The following is a 17388-nucleotide window of genomic DNA, read 5'->3' as shown; positions in this document are numbered from 1 at the left end:
AGATGTGCAAAAGTTACGTCTGTGAGAACAACAGGATGTGATCTTTCGGTACAGTTCCTGTTTGTTGAGCAACACGAGTCGGAACTTGTAGGGGAATATTACATTTCTTATTTTCATTTGTTGTTTAGTAATGGACGTTTTGGTGGTTTGCTTTTTTACTAAACGCTATCATGGGTTTCATTTCTTCTGGTTAGGGACTAATCACTGTTGAAAAATCTTCAGAAAAGGTAAGATGTTCTAAGTCAGAGAGTTTATTTTTTGTTGTCTGATCCTCCCTGTGTTGCACAGCAGGAGAACTGGGCACATCTCAGGTCTTAGAAGGAGACTACTTTGTCTCATTTCTTGCAGAAATAAAATCTTACTCGTATCCAACTAATAACCTTAATATCAGCTAAAGTCAGCTAAAGTACTGATTTCAATAAAAATAGAAATAATCCTCTTCTGATCTCCTCCTTCTCTGCACAAATTTACACTAGTCCTTTGCTGGTGCACTCCGAGTGCACTGACAGAGGTTGATTAAAACCTAAATGAAGGTGAGATTTAAAAAGGCCATCCTTTCTTTATTCGCTTCTAATATAAAATGGAATTAGCCAAAAGTAAAAAAGTTGATAAGTGGATGACAGGAAAGGCTCTTACCACCTGGCATTAATACAATAGCATTATGACTCTCTGTCCTTCCGTGCTTATTCCATCCTTTTCTGCCACTCTGAGCAGTAGCGGCATCCCCGTAGGTTTACATCGCCCTGAGGAAGTTGTTGGGAGAGAGGACATTAGAAATCAAGTATTCAGGTGAATTCGGTATCCACTGTGGTTGCTGAAGAAAATCGCTTGTTTGGTAGAACAGTTATTTAGCTCTGGAATGTATAATGAATAAGTAGAATATTGTCTAAGAGGTCTTGGGGGAGGCAAGGAAAGAAAAGACACGACGGGATTCTTTAAGTTGGGATCTGTTTGCTGTATTATCAGAAAGCTTTGTCGAAGCTTAATCCAGGGAACTTTATTCTTTCAAAGTAGTTTTCCAGTGGACTAGCTGTTTGCACGAAGATGCCTGCAGGGATTAGCCGAGCAGTTCCACTGACGTTGACTTGGCCTCAGTCACAGACCCTCAGGCTATGGGCGGATCTGACCCATCAGTAAAAAGCGGGTACCACTGTGCTGTGGAACCTGTTGGTAAGGCACAGCAGCTACCTCTGAAACGTCATACTGAGTTCTGGAGTGGTGGTTGAATTGCTGAACGTGTTTTTAAGTGTTCCTAAACAGTTGCATTAGGAGAGACCTGTGAGACTGAATTGAGTTTGGACCTAAAGTAGCAATGAAGTTGAAAAAAGCTTTCTTAAATTTGCATTGTTCTGATTTGGAGGCAGATTTTATATCGAATGTGCCTTCTAATACTTTCAGCCAAATCCTGCTTTCCTCGGATGTTTCTAGCTTGTAGTTATTGGCTAAACTTTAGAACTTAAAAAATCTTGTCTTGAATAGAGCTCAGTTATGGCTTGCCTTACATCTAATGCCTTCAAGTCTTGATATTTTATCTCTGGAAAATACGAAATGTCAATTGTGAACAGAAATTTCCTCCGATCCCTTTAAAGACCTGTAGGGTCTTTTATTATTTTGGGGTTTGAATAGGTTATTTTTTCCAAGGCCCCCTGCTCACTTAGGATATCTACCCTATGCTGGTTTCTGCAATCAAACCGTGGCACTTGACATGGTGGGGTGCTTGAATGATGTATTTATACAGGCAGGAGGCATGATTTAATACCATCTCATGATTCACCGTGCAGTCCTATTAATATGAACTTTACTCAGGGGAATGAGTAGCTGTTACTTGTCAGCAAATCCCGGGTGTATTAAGGGGGTGAAGTTGTATTGTGAGATCCTCACGGTGATGCTCAGCTGTTCCCAAGGGAAGCAGATGAAAACTGTACTTTGTTAAATAATGAATGTGCTAACTGGGGTCAAGAAGAAGTCATAGCTTCCGATGATACAGTAATCAGAGTAGCCTTACTACAGCAATAAAGATAAGTCCATTTGTCCAAATTTGGCAGTGAAAATATGTTGCTATCTATCATCTCCAAAGCTTGATAGATGACAGTGACAGTAAGGTGGCTTGTCTCTTCTAGAACACGCTGATATATCCCTGAGATCCTGTTTTACGCACGTTGGTGTCAACAAGAAGATGGCCGTGAGCTGATACTGGGTGCGACTGGTTGTGTGCTCAAGTATTGGCAAAAATCCTGTGTGGAATGGATGATGATCTACCATTGCATTGCTTGGGTATATCAATAGGATTAATTAAGAGTGGATATTGATTAGAAGTCAGTCCGTTCCTGTTTTGCATGGGAAAATGTATTTTGTTGTTGCTGGTCTGGATTTGCAGATGAATGTACCCCAAGGCGCAGATTACAGCCTGCTCCTACCTGTTGGCAAAATACATGTAAAAATAAATATTTCTTGGGCATCTTATATCCAGCACGTGAAAGAGGAGAATAAATGAATGAGATGAAGGAAGATAGGCGGAAGTACAATTGTAATACGTATCTTGTGAAATACATATATGTAGCCTGACATTTTTCTAAATAAGGATATATGTGATCTTGCTTATCATTTATGCCACTGAATGTATGTAATTTTCAGCAATTTGGCTATGTCAGACAAGCACGAGATCTTGAAAGTGTCTGTTCTACATTCCATACAAAATTTTCAAAACTGCTTAACTTCACGTGGATTGGAGGCTTATCTCAGCTTTTTAAAAAAAGTCAGATATATTCAAGAGCAGAATAGTAGAAAGATATCTATAGTAGCCTGAAGATGGGCAAGAGTTTGTTCTCAAAGAAGCCACCACTGAAAATCGAACTGATTTGTTTCCCTATCATGCCAATGGGAATTATGGGATAAACGCCAGTATGGAACTCTGTAAGAAGAGGCAAGCAATGCAGTGCTCATTAAGACATAAGAAACATAGTGAAGACCTTTGCAACACATCTTTGGTGTCGTGAGTAAGTAGTGATGTACGCATGTCAAAAACAACTCTTGGTAGTTAAAGCAGTAGTATTTTCCTCCAGTTCTGCAGCTAACTTTTCTGAGTGATCCAGGACAAGAGGACACAAACACAGAAACTCCCTTCGCAAATAGAATTGTACAGGGCCACGGAGCTATTCAGTGAAGGACCTGCCCTACGAACGGCTTTCATCACCGTGTGTGCTGCATCGCTTTAGATGATTTTCGGTGTAACTTCTTGCATAATCTCATGTCCTTCTTCCTAGTTCATTGCCCAGCACATTAAATAACTGAAGTTCCCAGATTCATTCAGCTTTAATTTTGACACAAAGGCTGGCACAAAAAGTCCAATCTTGTTGCGATTCAGAATGTTTCTAATTCGTACGAAAACACGGATAAGTCAAAAGGCCCTGATAGCTATTTGTTTGCCTTTTCAGGGAGTAGAGGTTCACAGATTGTTCTCTGGTTTTGTGCCATGATATGCATAGATGATGACTGAGCCTTACATTTCAGTGGTAGCCAAAGGGAAGTCCAGCCACAAAAGCGCCCCTTAACTCCATTTTTTAATCTGCTCCCTCTCTCAAGCTTACATTTATCGCCTGTTTAAGTGAATGTGTTTTGTGACTCAGTGGAGGGTAAATCACCCTACCTGCTCTCAGGAGACAAATATTTATCTCTAGTAATCTAGCTTAAGCAGGGATGGACGGCAGGCCTTTTATGTAAAAACCTCTGCCTTCACATATTCCTGAAAAAGTGAAACTAAGTAGATGTGTGATTTGAGTGTGTGTGTTTCCTTTCATAATACCGTCGTAGGTGATCTCCTCTACCACACACAGCTCTCTTCAAAAGAAATTTACAGTCTAAGATGGATACACATGTACAGCTGACTTGCAGGGAAACAAAGATACTGGTCATCAATGCTGCTCAGCAGTCAGTTCATCCCCCAGTCAACATTTTTATGTGGCATTCTGGCGAGGAGAGGCTTTACTGGCTGAAAGAGAACGTTCCTAGATGTTTATAGGAAGTTCTTACCTGATATCAGGAACTTAGAAAGCATTAACGCCATTTTAAGTGTGGTTAGGAGGTGAAGGAGCACAATATTCAAGGCAATATGAAGAAGATACTAATCGTTCAGTCGTTCACAGTAGTAGCTCGGGTGGGAATAGGCTGAAGTGAGCCCTTGAAGGTGATGACAGGTGCCATATGGTTGCTGAGGTACTAAAAGGATGCGTTGTGGGGCAATGCAAGGAGGGAAGGGAGAAGTGACCTTTCTGGGAGCATTCCAGAAGAAATGCAAGTAAACATGCCATTCTTTAGCCCGTGAGATAAATAGAGCAGCAGGTGAATCGGTGCACGGTGCTGACAACAAACCAGAAAGTTTGGAGTTAGTCAAACCAAAGAAAAAGGATTTGAAATGTACTCGGAGACCAACATGTGCCGAGATATTGCACTTTAAATAATGTAAAACCAATTGGCCTATAATGTGAAAGCTTTAATTTTTCGAGGGCTACAAATTGTTTCCCAAATATGCTTCTTAAGTTTTTTCTGTGAGGCGATTCTGTCTGAAGGTCTCATAGTCAGCAGGACTAGAATTAATTATCTTTATTTATCTTTGAATTCTCTAAATTTGCCACCATTGTATTTTTAAAAAGAAAAAGGATAGAAAGTTGAACTTCAGTGACACTGAAGCATTGTTGGTTTCGGATTGAAAGAATTGTCCAGGTTCATCTTGAACTTCAGCTGGTTTTCCGTTTGCTCCTGAGAGCTAATGTTATTTTTAAATAGAAACTGTAAGGTTGGAGGAAAAGTGTTTTAACACCAAATGTGCTGTATCCCACAAGTGTTCCGCATGCTTGAAAAAGATGGGCTCTCCCAGGTGTAAACAGTTTCGATATCCTTGCCCTATACACGAGTATAAACCGAGATGCTTAATAAACTCGACAAACTCTTACATCATCTGCCATACTTGTATCAGTATGGGATCAGCAGATATCTTTGATTTGTGTATGTGATATTTTCTACTTTAAAATTCACAAAAATATCCATGTTGTATTTTGGCTCTGCCGTTAAGCATAATGGGAGCTGGCTTCGGAATTGATACTTGGCATGAACGGCTCCTATGTGTACTTCAAGGTTTGCTTAGAAGAGTGGAGTAGAGTCAGCAGCTGAGGACAGGGGTCATATCTGGATAGTTCTTCTATCTAGAGGTGCCCTTGAAGAGCCTTTGGTCCCAAAGGTTTTGTACAGAAAGATGGAAATAGTCTTTGGAGGACAAGTGTTGTAGTTATAAAAGTGGCAGAAGTCATGGTTATGAGGGTGAGGGAAGACACGCGGGGCAGCTTTTTCTGCCTGGATCTGCTTACCTCAGGCAGTGCTAATCAGTGGCAGCTCACCTTCTCCTTCTCCTTCAGAGCGTGCGTGATACTGCTCTGGCAATACTTTTTTTAGGGACGATAATCTAAAGTTGCTGTGGGTGATGGAAACTACCAGGAGACTTGTAAACTCCTTTATCCTCTCAGTTCTGGGTTTTCCTTTACCAGAAAACCACTGAGAAATCTTAAAGTGAAAATGGAGAGCGTTTGGAGAGTAGAAAAGGTGTCCAGAAAATGTGAGGGTTGAAGAAAAGGTTAAAGGAATCAAACATGACATAGCATAAGCTATGAAGAGGATGCCAAGGTGGTACCTGGATTATTTATGATCTGTGAGCTGTGAAAGTTAGCCCAGTGTTGGAAGGAAGTAGAAAGTATTTGAAGTTCATTGGTGTTGTCGAGAATTTGGAAGAATTACTGTTTGTAGTATTTTGAACTAGATGTAGGCATTAAGAAGGATTAATTATTTGGCAAAAAGATGGTCTAAGTAGATAACTTCTGTCAGGATCTGACTGGAGTGTACATCATCGATTGGCTGATGACTGCATTGCAGGGATCTGTCTTTTCCAGGCAACGTGGCTCCAGGAAAGTTGCTAAAATCTTTTTTTTTACCTTGAACCATAGCAAAACTAGGCATCTGCGTTTGCCTGGGGGAACATTTTGGTCATTGCCTAATGGGCCGTTTAGGTATTATACGCAGGTGGGAGCAAAACCTTGATTCTTGCCTCATTTTCTTTTTTTTTTTTTTTGTTCTGCCTGAATGTGTAGCCCAGTTTTCAGGCATACTTCTGGCTTTATTTCTTTCTGCGTGCATCCATACTGTACAGCAGTCTTCACTCCCTTCCTATCAGAAACAACTTTTTAGCAAGTCTGCAGTGAAATCACTTTTAGAGCACTCCTGTCAGTAGCTTCAGTTCTGTGCTAAAACATAAGATTATGGCATTAGACCACTGGGCCTGAAATAGTTACGTGTTTTGTGACCTTCTACTGTTTTCTTAGCTTGCTTAACCTATTCTGTTCACCTTTAAAACCAGCTTTTCATAAATAATACCTACCTTTTAGCAAAACTCTGCAGAAATGAAACAAATAAGATTGTATATTTTATTTGTGTAGACATATTTTGTATCTAAAACTAGTGTTCATCTATTTTCTTGGTTCTTTTCACCTGTCTTTTGTTTTTAAAATAACTTTTCGGGTTCAGAAAATCCTTGAAAATGTTTAATTAAAAAAAAAAACCAGGGTTTGGAAACAGCTGGAAGAAACATGCCCTCCAATTAACATACTGCAAATGGCTGAGCGTGTCCTTTTTTTTTTGAACAGCGTTATAATTTTCCAGAATGTAATGGAAGTGAAAGCTGTATCGTTGTTTAAAATAGATGATCTCCCCTTTTCTACCCACACACATCCTTAAATTTTTGAAGGGAGTAAGAATCCTGGAGTAGGCGGGAAGTAAGTGCTGTCACCATCGGTGGCTTCAGACAGGTGATTGATGGGCATGGTACTGACCAGTCTGGCTTTGTCCTAGCTAAACCAGCTAGGCCTATGCTTAACTTAATCATGCTGGAAGGCCTACTAAAGTAAAACAGAATTATTAGCATATTTAATGCTCTTCTGGCTCATTATCCGAGTCCTCAGCACTTTTACGGTCAAATTTCATGTATTCAGTATGTTCTTGCAGAACAGGAGTGACCATTAATGCTATTTTCCTGATGAACTGTAAAACTTAAGAGAAATTTCTTTTTTTCTGTGGCTGGGAGGGAGAACGAATATGTTGGTCTAAAGTGGTGAAGCTGATGTAGTTGCATTGGCGTAAGTTCAGAACTCGGCACGGGGCGGAGATGCGAGTAAAGCTGTATTGTACTTCTGTGGTTTTGATTCACAGAGGTTTGTGCGAACTTAGGTAGCTGGTGCACACATGGGACATCATCAAAGAGCCCACCCAGAAAGTCAGAGCTTGGATTTGGAGTGCTATACGGCTATACATTTAGAAGCATGTTGTTATAGTGAGGCAAGCAAAGCATCCTTGCATTAAAACAGGTAACTACAGTTTATTTTCAAAGTTTATTTTTATATATTACGGTCTTCAATGTAGTAAATATAAATGTGGGGGTTTTTTTAGACGTTGATATCTGAATGTTTATACTGCTTGCAAAAGATTGGAAGGGTCCTCCTGTAAGTTGCTGAGTTCAGATTACCACTACAATTGGCAGGATTTTCAGAATTTTATCAGCTATCCTTCTCTGGTACTGTGGATTTGGAAGGCTGTTCTAGACCCTCACTTACCCGACACCAAAATATTTTTAAGAACTAACCTGAAAAAAAAAATATTTTCAGCCTAAATTTATTCATAACTAGTTTTTCCTTTATTTTTAAAGTGTCAGGATTGTCCTTAGCTTAAACAGTCTCTTCCTCCTACTGTTTTCTTCCCTGTTCACAGTTTTGCTAGGATAAACAAATCAAACTTTCTTAGGTTCCTGTTACAACATAGTTGCTCCATTCCCCTGAACAACACAAAAAGGACTTTCTCTGCAGCTGTTTTTAGTTGAATTTGACTTTTTTTTTTTTTTTTTTTTTAAAAACATGGATGGAGAGGACTGGATGCTGTTTGAAGTACCTCTAAGAAATTGAGATATAAAATTAAGAAATGTTGATAATTTGCCGTTTTGTATTTGCATCACATTAGCAGCTCAAATTCCTTAAACAGCTGCAGTGAGGTCCCACTTTTCTTCCTCCTGAGTTTAGAACCGAAGTTCTGTTATGACCTTACAGTTTATATTCTTGAATTTCATCCAGTCTCTATTAATACAGTCTGTAAGATTGAACAATTCTTTCTATATAATATTCTTACCATTCTCAGTCTTGATAGTACCTTCCAACTTTATGTCATCAGGACATTTTACCAGCATGTTGCCTTATGCCAAAATAATTAATGAAAATGTTAAACAAAAACTCTCAAAACAGATCACAGAAAAGCTTCCTTTGAGCCTGGGCTTCCCTGTACAAATCATCTTGCTCTTTAGGTTTTCAGACGTCTTATCAAATACATACATGCTGAAACAAAAAAACAACAAAAAAACAACAAAAAACGACTAGGTGTTTTACAGAGCAATTTAACAATCTTTATTTATGTCAGTTGTCCCACTGGAGTCATTTAAGTAAAGCTTGCAGAATCCATTTTATAATCTCCATTCCTAGGTGAAAGAAATATTTCTCTTCAAATGCAGTGCACTCTGTTAGACCAAACAAATAGGTAATAGTTAAAAGGAACTTTTTGGTTTAGAAATTAAATACTTTTAAATGAGTTGCAATGGCAGCTCGCTTCCTCCTGTTTACCTTTTCTTTATACGTTTCTGTATGAAAGTCAATAACTGGTTTTGTATCGGAATTTATGAAAATCTTTTGGCAAAATCCACAATGTGTCAGCCTCTGTGTGTTGAATAATTAAACTGCAGGATTCTGATCCTTAATAATAAAAGAGCAAGGAATATGATTAATAGCTAAGCATAGCCCGATAACCAATGTGAACTGCATTATCCCCAACAGAGAAGGGAAGCGATTCTGTAACAGGAGATGGAACTAGGTAAACATCACTTCATCATGTGACAATTGCTGTCCTCATTGGCAGTCTCTCAAAAGAGCATCACAGAGGGTCACAATTCAACATCTAAAGTTAGAAGTGGCATAAGGCTGATAGTAACGAGGGCCAACGTGCAGCTGCGAAGGTAGATTTCTAAATCACGCAACACGGCTGCCTTGATACATGAGAATCAATTACTGAAAACCTTTCACGATGGTCAAAATGTGACATTAAATAATTGAGTATCACATCAAATCTTGTGTGCAATTAGTTATCTGGAAAAGTAATTATGCAACAAAATCAAGTAGCTGAATTTAGTGATGTGAAGCACCCTGGTTATTCAAAGACTGTAGGAGAGGGTGGGTTTTTTTTTTAATTTATGTTGGTTTGGTTTTTTTTTTTCTACTTGTAGCATGAAGTTTTAAGCACCGAACTAATTCTTTATTGAATTAAAAAAAATCTTGTTCAGTTGTAATTCTTGTCATTAGTCATAACTGCAATAGAAGATACATTGCACGTGAAAGCAGGTGATAATGGCTAACTTTGTTTTGTCTAAAGTAAAAATGATTAGCTGTGGAAGAGAATGTCTTGCAAGTAGTACATTAAAAAGCAAATCTGTTTTGTTTAGGGGAGAAAACAGCCTAAATTTTGCTCTTTTGTCTCTCTTTTGTCTCTTACATGAGGAGTGTGAGTTTAATTGGAGAACAGATATGAAATACTCTAAAGGTCAAATTCATTCTTTTTTTTAAAAAAAAGCTATGATAAATGTAACAACGTAGATGTTGTGAAAGGTTAGAAAAGCTATTAAAAGATAATTTACACTTAGTTTATAATAGAAGCAGCTAGTTTGCATTAGTTACCTCAAATATTCAAAATAAGCACGAAAAATACAATTAATCAAAACAATATGTATCCAGTGTAACAGACTTAAGTCTAACCTCTCACATGAATACTGTTTAACAGCTTATAAACACAGGGAAACGTTTATTTGCACAATCCTGATAAACCTGATTATTTTTCAGATGGTTTCTAATAGTAACTGTTGTCATGTATATGCCAGAACTGATAGCAAAATTCATTCTGATTGCTAGATCTGTACAGAATTTGATCTGTGTGTATATAGTACTTAAAATCTGAACTGATAAAGAGTAGTTGGTTAGTCATGTTACTTAAGCTGGTCCCAAAATAGCACCCTCCTTTTTTGGTAGAGTTAGGTTTGCAGCTGTTGTCTCTATCTGTTGTCTCTGAAGAAAATTTTAACATTAAGAGTTGCTGATGTCAATTTTTTTCTTTTTTTTACAGCTGATGTGGGCTTTGCCCCTGACAGAAGTTATTTGATTCTAGCTCTGAGTTTGGAAGAAGTTGGTATATAGATTTTCCCCTAACTTTCAATTGATGTGTTTAGCTTTAGTGGGAGTAATACTATCACTTAAACCATGTTGTCGTCTCAAGGAGTTTTGCTACATCCATATGGAGTGCCAATGATTCTGCCGGCAGCACCATACTTCGCTGGACTTGTTCAGGTAATGCAAGGCCGCTTCCAACAAGCAACTTAACTCTAGTGCACTTAGAGTAATAATTGGAATTTTTATGGTTGAGAAAGCAAACACTTTTAATACAGGCAAAAGCTCTCATGTAGTCAGTGAGAAGACAGTAGGAAATCAAAAAGATGGATCACCCTAATCTGTGTATTGACATCTCTCATGGCTGAATAAATGGTGTAGTTGAGCTATATTTGCTTGTATTGATTTGTCTGCTGTTTAACATTCATGCCTTTGCTTCACGAGGTTGACCACAGGGCAGAGGATTTGCTACCCGTTCGAGGTTTCTGAGGGAGTCAGCATTCCCACGGCAGGTCATAAGACAAAATAACTTACCATCATGTGTTTAGTCTAAGTGTTTTAGCACAGCAAATATGAATAGTGTTAAATATGCATTAATTCATATGTTAACGCGTCACACAATGAGAAAGGGTTTGTGTTTTTCTGTGTACAGAAATGTATCACTTTCACACGATATTTATGCACATCATATGAATTATTTTGAACCCTGAAAGCGTAATCTTGCTTCAGGGCAAGACTTCTGTGTTTTAGAAGTTAACTGGTAATTACTAGATTTAGCTGCTGTTGTTGTCTTGTCTGGTTTTGATTTTATTTTTATCAAAAAGTTGTGTTGCTGAATTTTTATGCTGTTAGATTTAGGATTTTGAATACATCATGCAGACACTGATTAAGCAAAAAGTATTCTGTTGTTTACAGTATTAGAAGACATAAAGAATTCGAGTAACATTTCCAAGCATTGACAAAATGAAAAAAAAATAATCATTGTACCCTCTAACTGTCAGTAGGTGGATATTATTGAGACACGCACGTGTATTATGGCATTTCTGGGTCATGCTAGTGATCAGTCAGATTAGCTGTGGGGGAGAGGCAAATTTTCATTATGCTCCTTGACGACAAGTTAGCCGGCGTTGAGGGGCGATCATAGCAGGAAACAGCTTTTTTTTTTTTTTTTTCCTTACAAGTCCATTCAGTAATTGAAGACTGAGTTGTGTTCTTCACTTTAGGCATAATATCAGACACATATGTCTAAAATAGAAATATAGCATTGCACAGAGGCCATTATCAAGTATTGAAAAGCTGTGTCTTCTGGGACATGCGGGCTGGTGCTATTTTTTTTTTATGCAGTGAGAGATGGTGGCACACTTGAACGCATCAAGCAGACCCTCATATCCATTAGAATCTGGGGGTGAAGGTCGGACGCTAGAGCTCAGTCAGACCCTGTGCCATCCTGTCCAATAAATAATTACAAGCAAATCGTGCCTTTCACTGTATGCTGATTGATGTTGAAATTGCTTTTGAAAGTTCTCATAAGTTCCTGTTATAGATTAAGTGCCGGTGTAGGAAAAATAACTGCACCCAACTGAAATGGGTGAATGTAATCAGGTTTAATGGACTCAAGAGCTTGTTGGGAATTAAATAACTATTGATTTGTTGGAAAGTTGCTGTCATTACAAAATGCCACTCTGGACGCATTATCCGAGCAGATAGATTAGAAGAAAGGGCCCTTTGAAAATTCGGGATGCCTTCCTTCAATCTTTTTTCTTTTCTTTCTTTCCTTAGAAAGATATACCCAGGCCTATGCTAATCTATTAGCATAGGTCTAAAATAGTCAAGCACTAAGAATTATTCTACAAAAACATAGGTATGTTTACAGGTACAGTCGAAAAGTGTTCTTCATGTGGATACTTCTCTAATCTCTCCGCTTCTCTCCCTCTCCCTAATGTCATACATGAAAACTGCATTTTGGAAACAAAACCAATGTTTGAGTCTTAGTGGGTGAACTAGAACATTAAAGGATTTAACCACTTTCTCACCCCAAGTTTTTATCTGCATTTGCAGTATCTGCGGTCAGTTTATGACACTATTACTTACTACTTGTCTCTTAGAGTAGACCTAAGTAAAGTATCCAAAATAAATAATGCAGTGGACACTTGATAGGCATATTTCTGTCATCCTCTTCTAAGCAGAACTTCCATGGAAATTTTCTTCAAAAATGTGCCTTGATAAACTGATGAAGCAAACATTTTTGCCGGGTTGCAGGTTGAGAGCCACAACCCTGAAGGATTTTCAAATACAAGGCTGGTTTGACGTTTTAGAGGCTTATAAAATGGTGATTTATTTATTTGCGTGGATATCTAGAGAAAGTCGATGTATTTCTGATTAGGGCTTCCCCATGATTTCCAATTGGATTTACACCAAGATTGCATATGCAAACAGCGTATTGTGTTGAGATCTGGGGGACTGCTTTGGGTTTTGTTTTTTGTTTTTTTTTTTCATGTTTTGTCTTGCGTGGTTGAGCAAGAGAGAGCTCAGATCTCTGTGGAGGGTCTGTGCAGGGGTTCTGCACCTTTAAGCTCTGTGTATTATTTTAGGCACTGCTGTGTATGGGCAGTCTTTTCCAGCCTCACCTAAATTCATCAGAAAGCTCTATCCTATATCTTAAATATGCTTTTGCCAGACCCTCTTGTTAAGAGAGTACAGGAATGCATGAAACTTAGGACAAATGAAAAAGGGCAAATGCTGTGGATACATCTCCGGAAACACTTTGGATAAAGAGCCATGTGTATTTTCCCCATTGCATGGATTATTCTATTAAGATTAGTATTCCTCTTACCAGGATCATATGTTTGAGTGAGATGATGGAAAGTGGAACGCATATGTTCTTGGAGAGAGGGAAAGTAGTTGCTCCGAGTTACAGATCTGTCAAAACGTATCAAATTATGTAAAATATACTTGCAAACTTAGCTTTGTTTTCCAATAAATAAATACACCTTCAAAATCTTATTAGGATGATGTTGTTGTTATTACCTATGATTTCTTAACCCATTTGTTAGCGAGAAAAATAAAATATCTTTTCCTCTCACTTTTTCGTCCTGGGTGAAACTGTAGGAGGAAAAAAAAAAAAAAATAATCACGTGATGGGACAAATGGTGCATAAATAGCATTCAGCCTGATGTGGGTGGAGAGATATTTTCTGACTTGGCACAAAAGGTGTGCCGGTGGCTTCACAGGCTGTCACAATTCCACTGCCGTGAGGAGCAGAGCAGGTACTGCAAGCCAGCCCCTGCGCGGGCTGTGGGCAGCAAGGTCTCCTTTGTGTCAAACCTCTCGTGCTGTTCGTCCTGGCAGGTGAGATAAAAGATATGTCACAGAGGATGAAGTGGCAATCCAGTAAAAGATCTCTTACCCTGCCCTTGGTTCACATCCCAGTTTTGTCATTTGACTCCCGTGGGGGAACCCTGGAGCCGGGAGGGGTGGTGCAGTCGGGAGGGTGGCCCTGGGACCCTTGCCCTGCTCTCAGGTTGTGTGGCTCTGTGCTCCTGGGCCGTTTGACGTATAAACACGAGAAATATAAACACGAGAAACCAAGTTCTGTTTGTCATTAAAATTATGAAGCGCAGCGTCAGAAAACCTACTTTGCAATTCATAGAAGAGTAGTATGTTTTAAAGAATAATAAGTTAAATGTCTCCACATTAGCTTCATCTTTCATGACTTTGAGTGGTTTAGGTCTATAAAATGTTTGCAGTTGCTCCGGATGCTTGGAATATGGTAAAATATTTTGAAAACACAAGTGCAGTATGTGACATTTTAATGACGGATGCTACGTTATTTATTACGTGGCTGGTTTAGGTGGCTCAATTTCCATTTAGAAGAGGAAGAGGAGGTCATATGCATTATTATAAAAATTAATAAAGTTGAAATTACTTAGACCTTTCAGTAAACTAATGGAAGAATCGAAATAGGGAGACAGTCCTATTTAATACAAAATGCACTACTGAAAGATTCAAAAGATGGCTTTTTTTTCTGAATAAGGTCAATATTTTTTAAAAGTATGTTTTTTGTTCTAGTATAGTGACCAGAAAAGCTCTAAGAGTTCTGAGGGTTTAAGCTTATGTTCGTAGTTAAGGACTTCAAGCAGCTAAGCTAAAAATATCTTTTTCTGCTTTTTTTGCCTTATTTATTTTGTGTGGTGGTAAAGGGGGGGTAGAAGAAAAGTAGGAAATAAATGGCCGTTGATGAACTATTTTAACAAACTGGGAATTACTGTACTTTAAAGTGATCATTCTTAAGCTGAAATTATTGTCAAGATATTTTGATTATATCTGTGCATCTCATTTTCCCTAAGTGGGGTGTGTGTGTGTGTTTGACTGACAGCTGGAAAAGTGGTTATCCGGAGACAGCTCCATTTTATTTTAGGGCTAAGTGAGAGAATTGCCTAGAATATGCTGTGAAAAGTAGTGGTGCAGATTTTTTCACAGTTCCATCTTTCCCCATCTGTAAAATCCTTGGTTTAGTGCTGTATTGGGATAGTGCTAGCAGCGAATACCTTCAGAATACTCGTAGATGCCAGTGTTTTAGGCTACCTGCAAACCCACCCTGACTTTCTGGCCGTCCAGTTTTCGAAAATGTTGCGGATACGTTCTGTTCCCTTGCGTTAGAAAGGCTTTTGTAATTCAGTAGTTTTCAGTTGAGTAACGCATTTGGAACAGAAATGATGAGAGGTTCTTTCTGCGTTCCCTGAAGTGGTGTGTAGTTGTTTGGGTTGTTTTTAGATTACGATCTAGCGGAACGCAGGGCATAATTTCTGTTTGCATTGGCTGAGTTGCCTATTGAAATGCAGTAAGTGGATGATTTACCTTAGATGCAGATTTATTCTGGCTTGATTGTGTTGTTCTGCCTTTGCAAGTGATAAGGGTCTCCCATTACTAGTACTATACTCCCAGTGCTCTGTGAGTGGAGGACTAACATTTTACAGCTGCAATCACTTTTCATCTCAGTGTGTATTTTGTTCTGTTCTTGAGAGAGTACGTGTAAAATCTCTTCTCTCTCAGAGCTGCAAAGTTTTTCTCCTTTTTGTATCAAAATGTGCTTTTAATAGGAGATGTAAGGTGGTGGTGATAGTGATGGATGAGGTCTGTATTACTTTGTTTACAAAAATTTTCAGTTATCCGTGTTTAAATCTCTGGAAATACAACTTCGAATTTTTTATTTTTTTTTTTTTTTTTTGCTGTTAATACCAAGCAGTGTAGCCAGCACGCATTCTCTGTGAAACCTGCGTTTGTTCAAAAGGTTACAGACAGCTTGAAAGTATTTTGTTATTGCCATTGCAAGAGTTGATTTTCTTTTAATTGTTTCTTGCTAATAAGTGCCAATATCATAAAATACCTGATCGGTGAACCTGCAGGGGGGAGAGGGAGGGGCAATGACACAGAGGGTCTTTACCATTGACCGAAAAGATGTTCTTAGTGAAAGGGATAGCCTATCCGAATAGTTTTAGTTTGACTAAGAAGCAAGTGGTTATTCTCCCATCTGCATAATTTTGTCTCGCTAGCTTTTATTTCAGAAATCAGTGGGTCACATGATTTGAATGAGTCAGGCAATACTACTCTTACTCTGTCAGCTTGGTCAATGTTGTATTATACAGCTTCTTTTCTGAGCTCAGCAAAAAAGTAAAAGATTTCATGGGACACCCAACAGACACTGAATATTTCCTGGCCAACTTTTGCATGTAACATCGGTATGAGGGAATTTTAGACGTTACGATATATAATTATGGTCACTAGCTTGGGTGTTGGATAATAAGCTTCGTAGGGCAAGAAACTGGGTGAATCTGGGCCTTTGTGGCTGCAGCTTCTGCAGTGTTTTTTTAGTGGAACAACTAAAAGGATACTTGAGTTTGTATGAACAGAATAGGTAGAGTAACTTTCAGTAGCATAGGTTTTATTCATTTGTTCACCCCCTAAATAAGACAAAACTTTTAAGATTTGGATTCTCTGCAAAGGCAGATTATTTAATTTGGCTTCCCCAACTAGAAGCCAGCAAAGTGATATGGCTGTTTCCAAGGATCTGGAATTGCTGCTGATTTTTTTTTTTTTTTTTTTTTTTTCCCTGACTCATGCATAATCATCAGTAATGAAAATTTTGATGGCCGGATTATGTCTGGAGATACAGCTTTGAAGTTCTGTTACTTTCAGTAGAATGGTACACAACTGATAAAAAAAATATGTTTGTATATCTAAATATAGAACAAGTATTTTTATGGAGTTATATTGAATATTTTTCTTATTCACCCTCTGATAAGTTATCTTGTGTTACATGAACTAAAGTTAGAAACCCGGTTAAAATATGTTTTATTTGGTCTGTTTGCCTGCTTTTTTAAACTGAGGTGTGCAGGTAACCGTTTTCTCAGACCTGGTTTCGACGATGGAGTTGCAAAACCATATGAAATGTTCTATTTCAGTAGACGAGGTTGTGGGAAAAAGTGTGGTAAGGACATCAGCATTTAAACTATAAATACTTGCAGCTGAAGCAATCAGGGATTGCGTTTGAACTGCTCTAGTGCTAGGTGAGAGTGATGGGATCACACCTGGCTAAATATTTGCCAGATAGATAGCGCAGTTAAGTTTATGAGCATGATAAGGCTTCTCAGATAATTTATAAAAATTTTTGGTTTTTGTTTTTTTTTTTTTTTTTTTTTATATAGTGTAGTCACAGATCATGAACATTGTAAATAGATATTAGGAAACTGATCCAGGTAAATTTTCTGTGTCCCTAGTTTCCACCTGTATTTCATGAAATTCAGATTATTGTGGACTGGGGTTAATTCTCATACCCTGGTTCCTTCTCCTCCTTTAGTGGCCAGAGATATGTGAGCTAGATAGCTTGGAAGATGACTTAATCCTCTTTAATTCTGATGGGTTTATTAACTTAATAAAGAATGTGTATTTTTATTCATGTATGTATTTTGATATGTGATCAAGCTGAGAAGAAAGGAGAAGTCTCTTGCCTATATATTCAAGAGTCAGAATGGTTCATAATCTGACTTTTAAGGGTTGGTTTGAGGCCTCTGAATTAAGTAAAACAAGTTGTGCATTTCAAGGA

At 38.2% G+C, this 17388-nt stretch overlaps 1 protein-coding gene across 33 annotated transcripts in view; it reads left to right on the top strand.

Moving 5' to 3' along the window:
- RBFOX1 (RNA binding fox-1 homolog 1) overlaps positions 1–17388 on the top strand; it is a 957841-nt gene that overhangs the window by 680227 nt on the left and 260226 nt on the right. For 4 of the 33 annotated variants that reach the window (XM_074918989.1, XM_074918974.1, XM_074918978.1 and 1 more), the window contains 2 exons: positions 7249–7403; positions 10246–10466. The exons of 28 other annotated variants lie outside the window; for them this stretch is intronic. In XM_074918989.1, the coding sequence (XP_074775090.1) occupies positions 10380–10466 (87 nt within the window). In that variant the 5' untranslated portion in view covers positions 7249–7403; positions 10246–10379. The remainder of the gene's footprint in view (positions 1–7248; positions 7404–10245; positions 10467–17388) is intronic. One more of the 33 variants, XM_074918976.1, reaches the window with a different exon arrangement.

Source organism: Athene noctua, chromosome 15 (genome assembly GCF_965140245.1).
Source record: "Athene noctua chromosome 15, bAthNoc1.hap1.1, whole genome shotgun sequence".
In the NCBI taxonomy this organism is placed as follows: domain Eukaryota; kingdom Metazoa; phylum Chordata; class Aves; order Strigiformes; family Strigidae; genus Athene; species Athene noctua.
The sequence above is the reverse complement of the archived record's forward strand: the minus strand, read 5'-3'. Positions and strand labels throughout refer to the sequence as shown.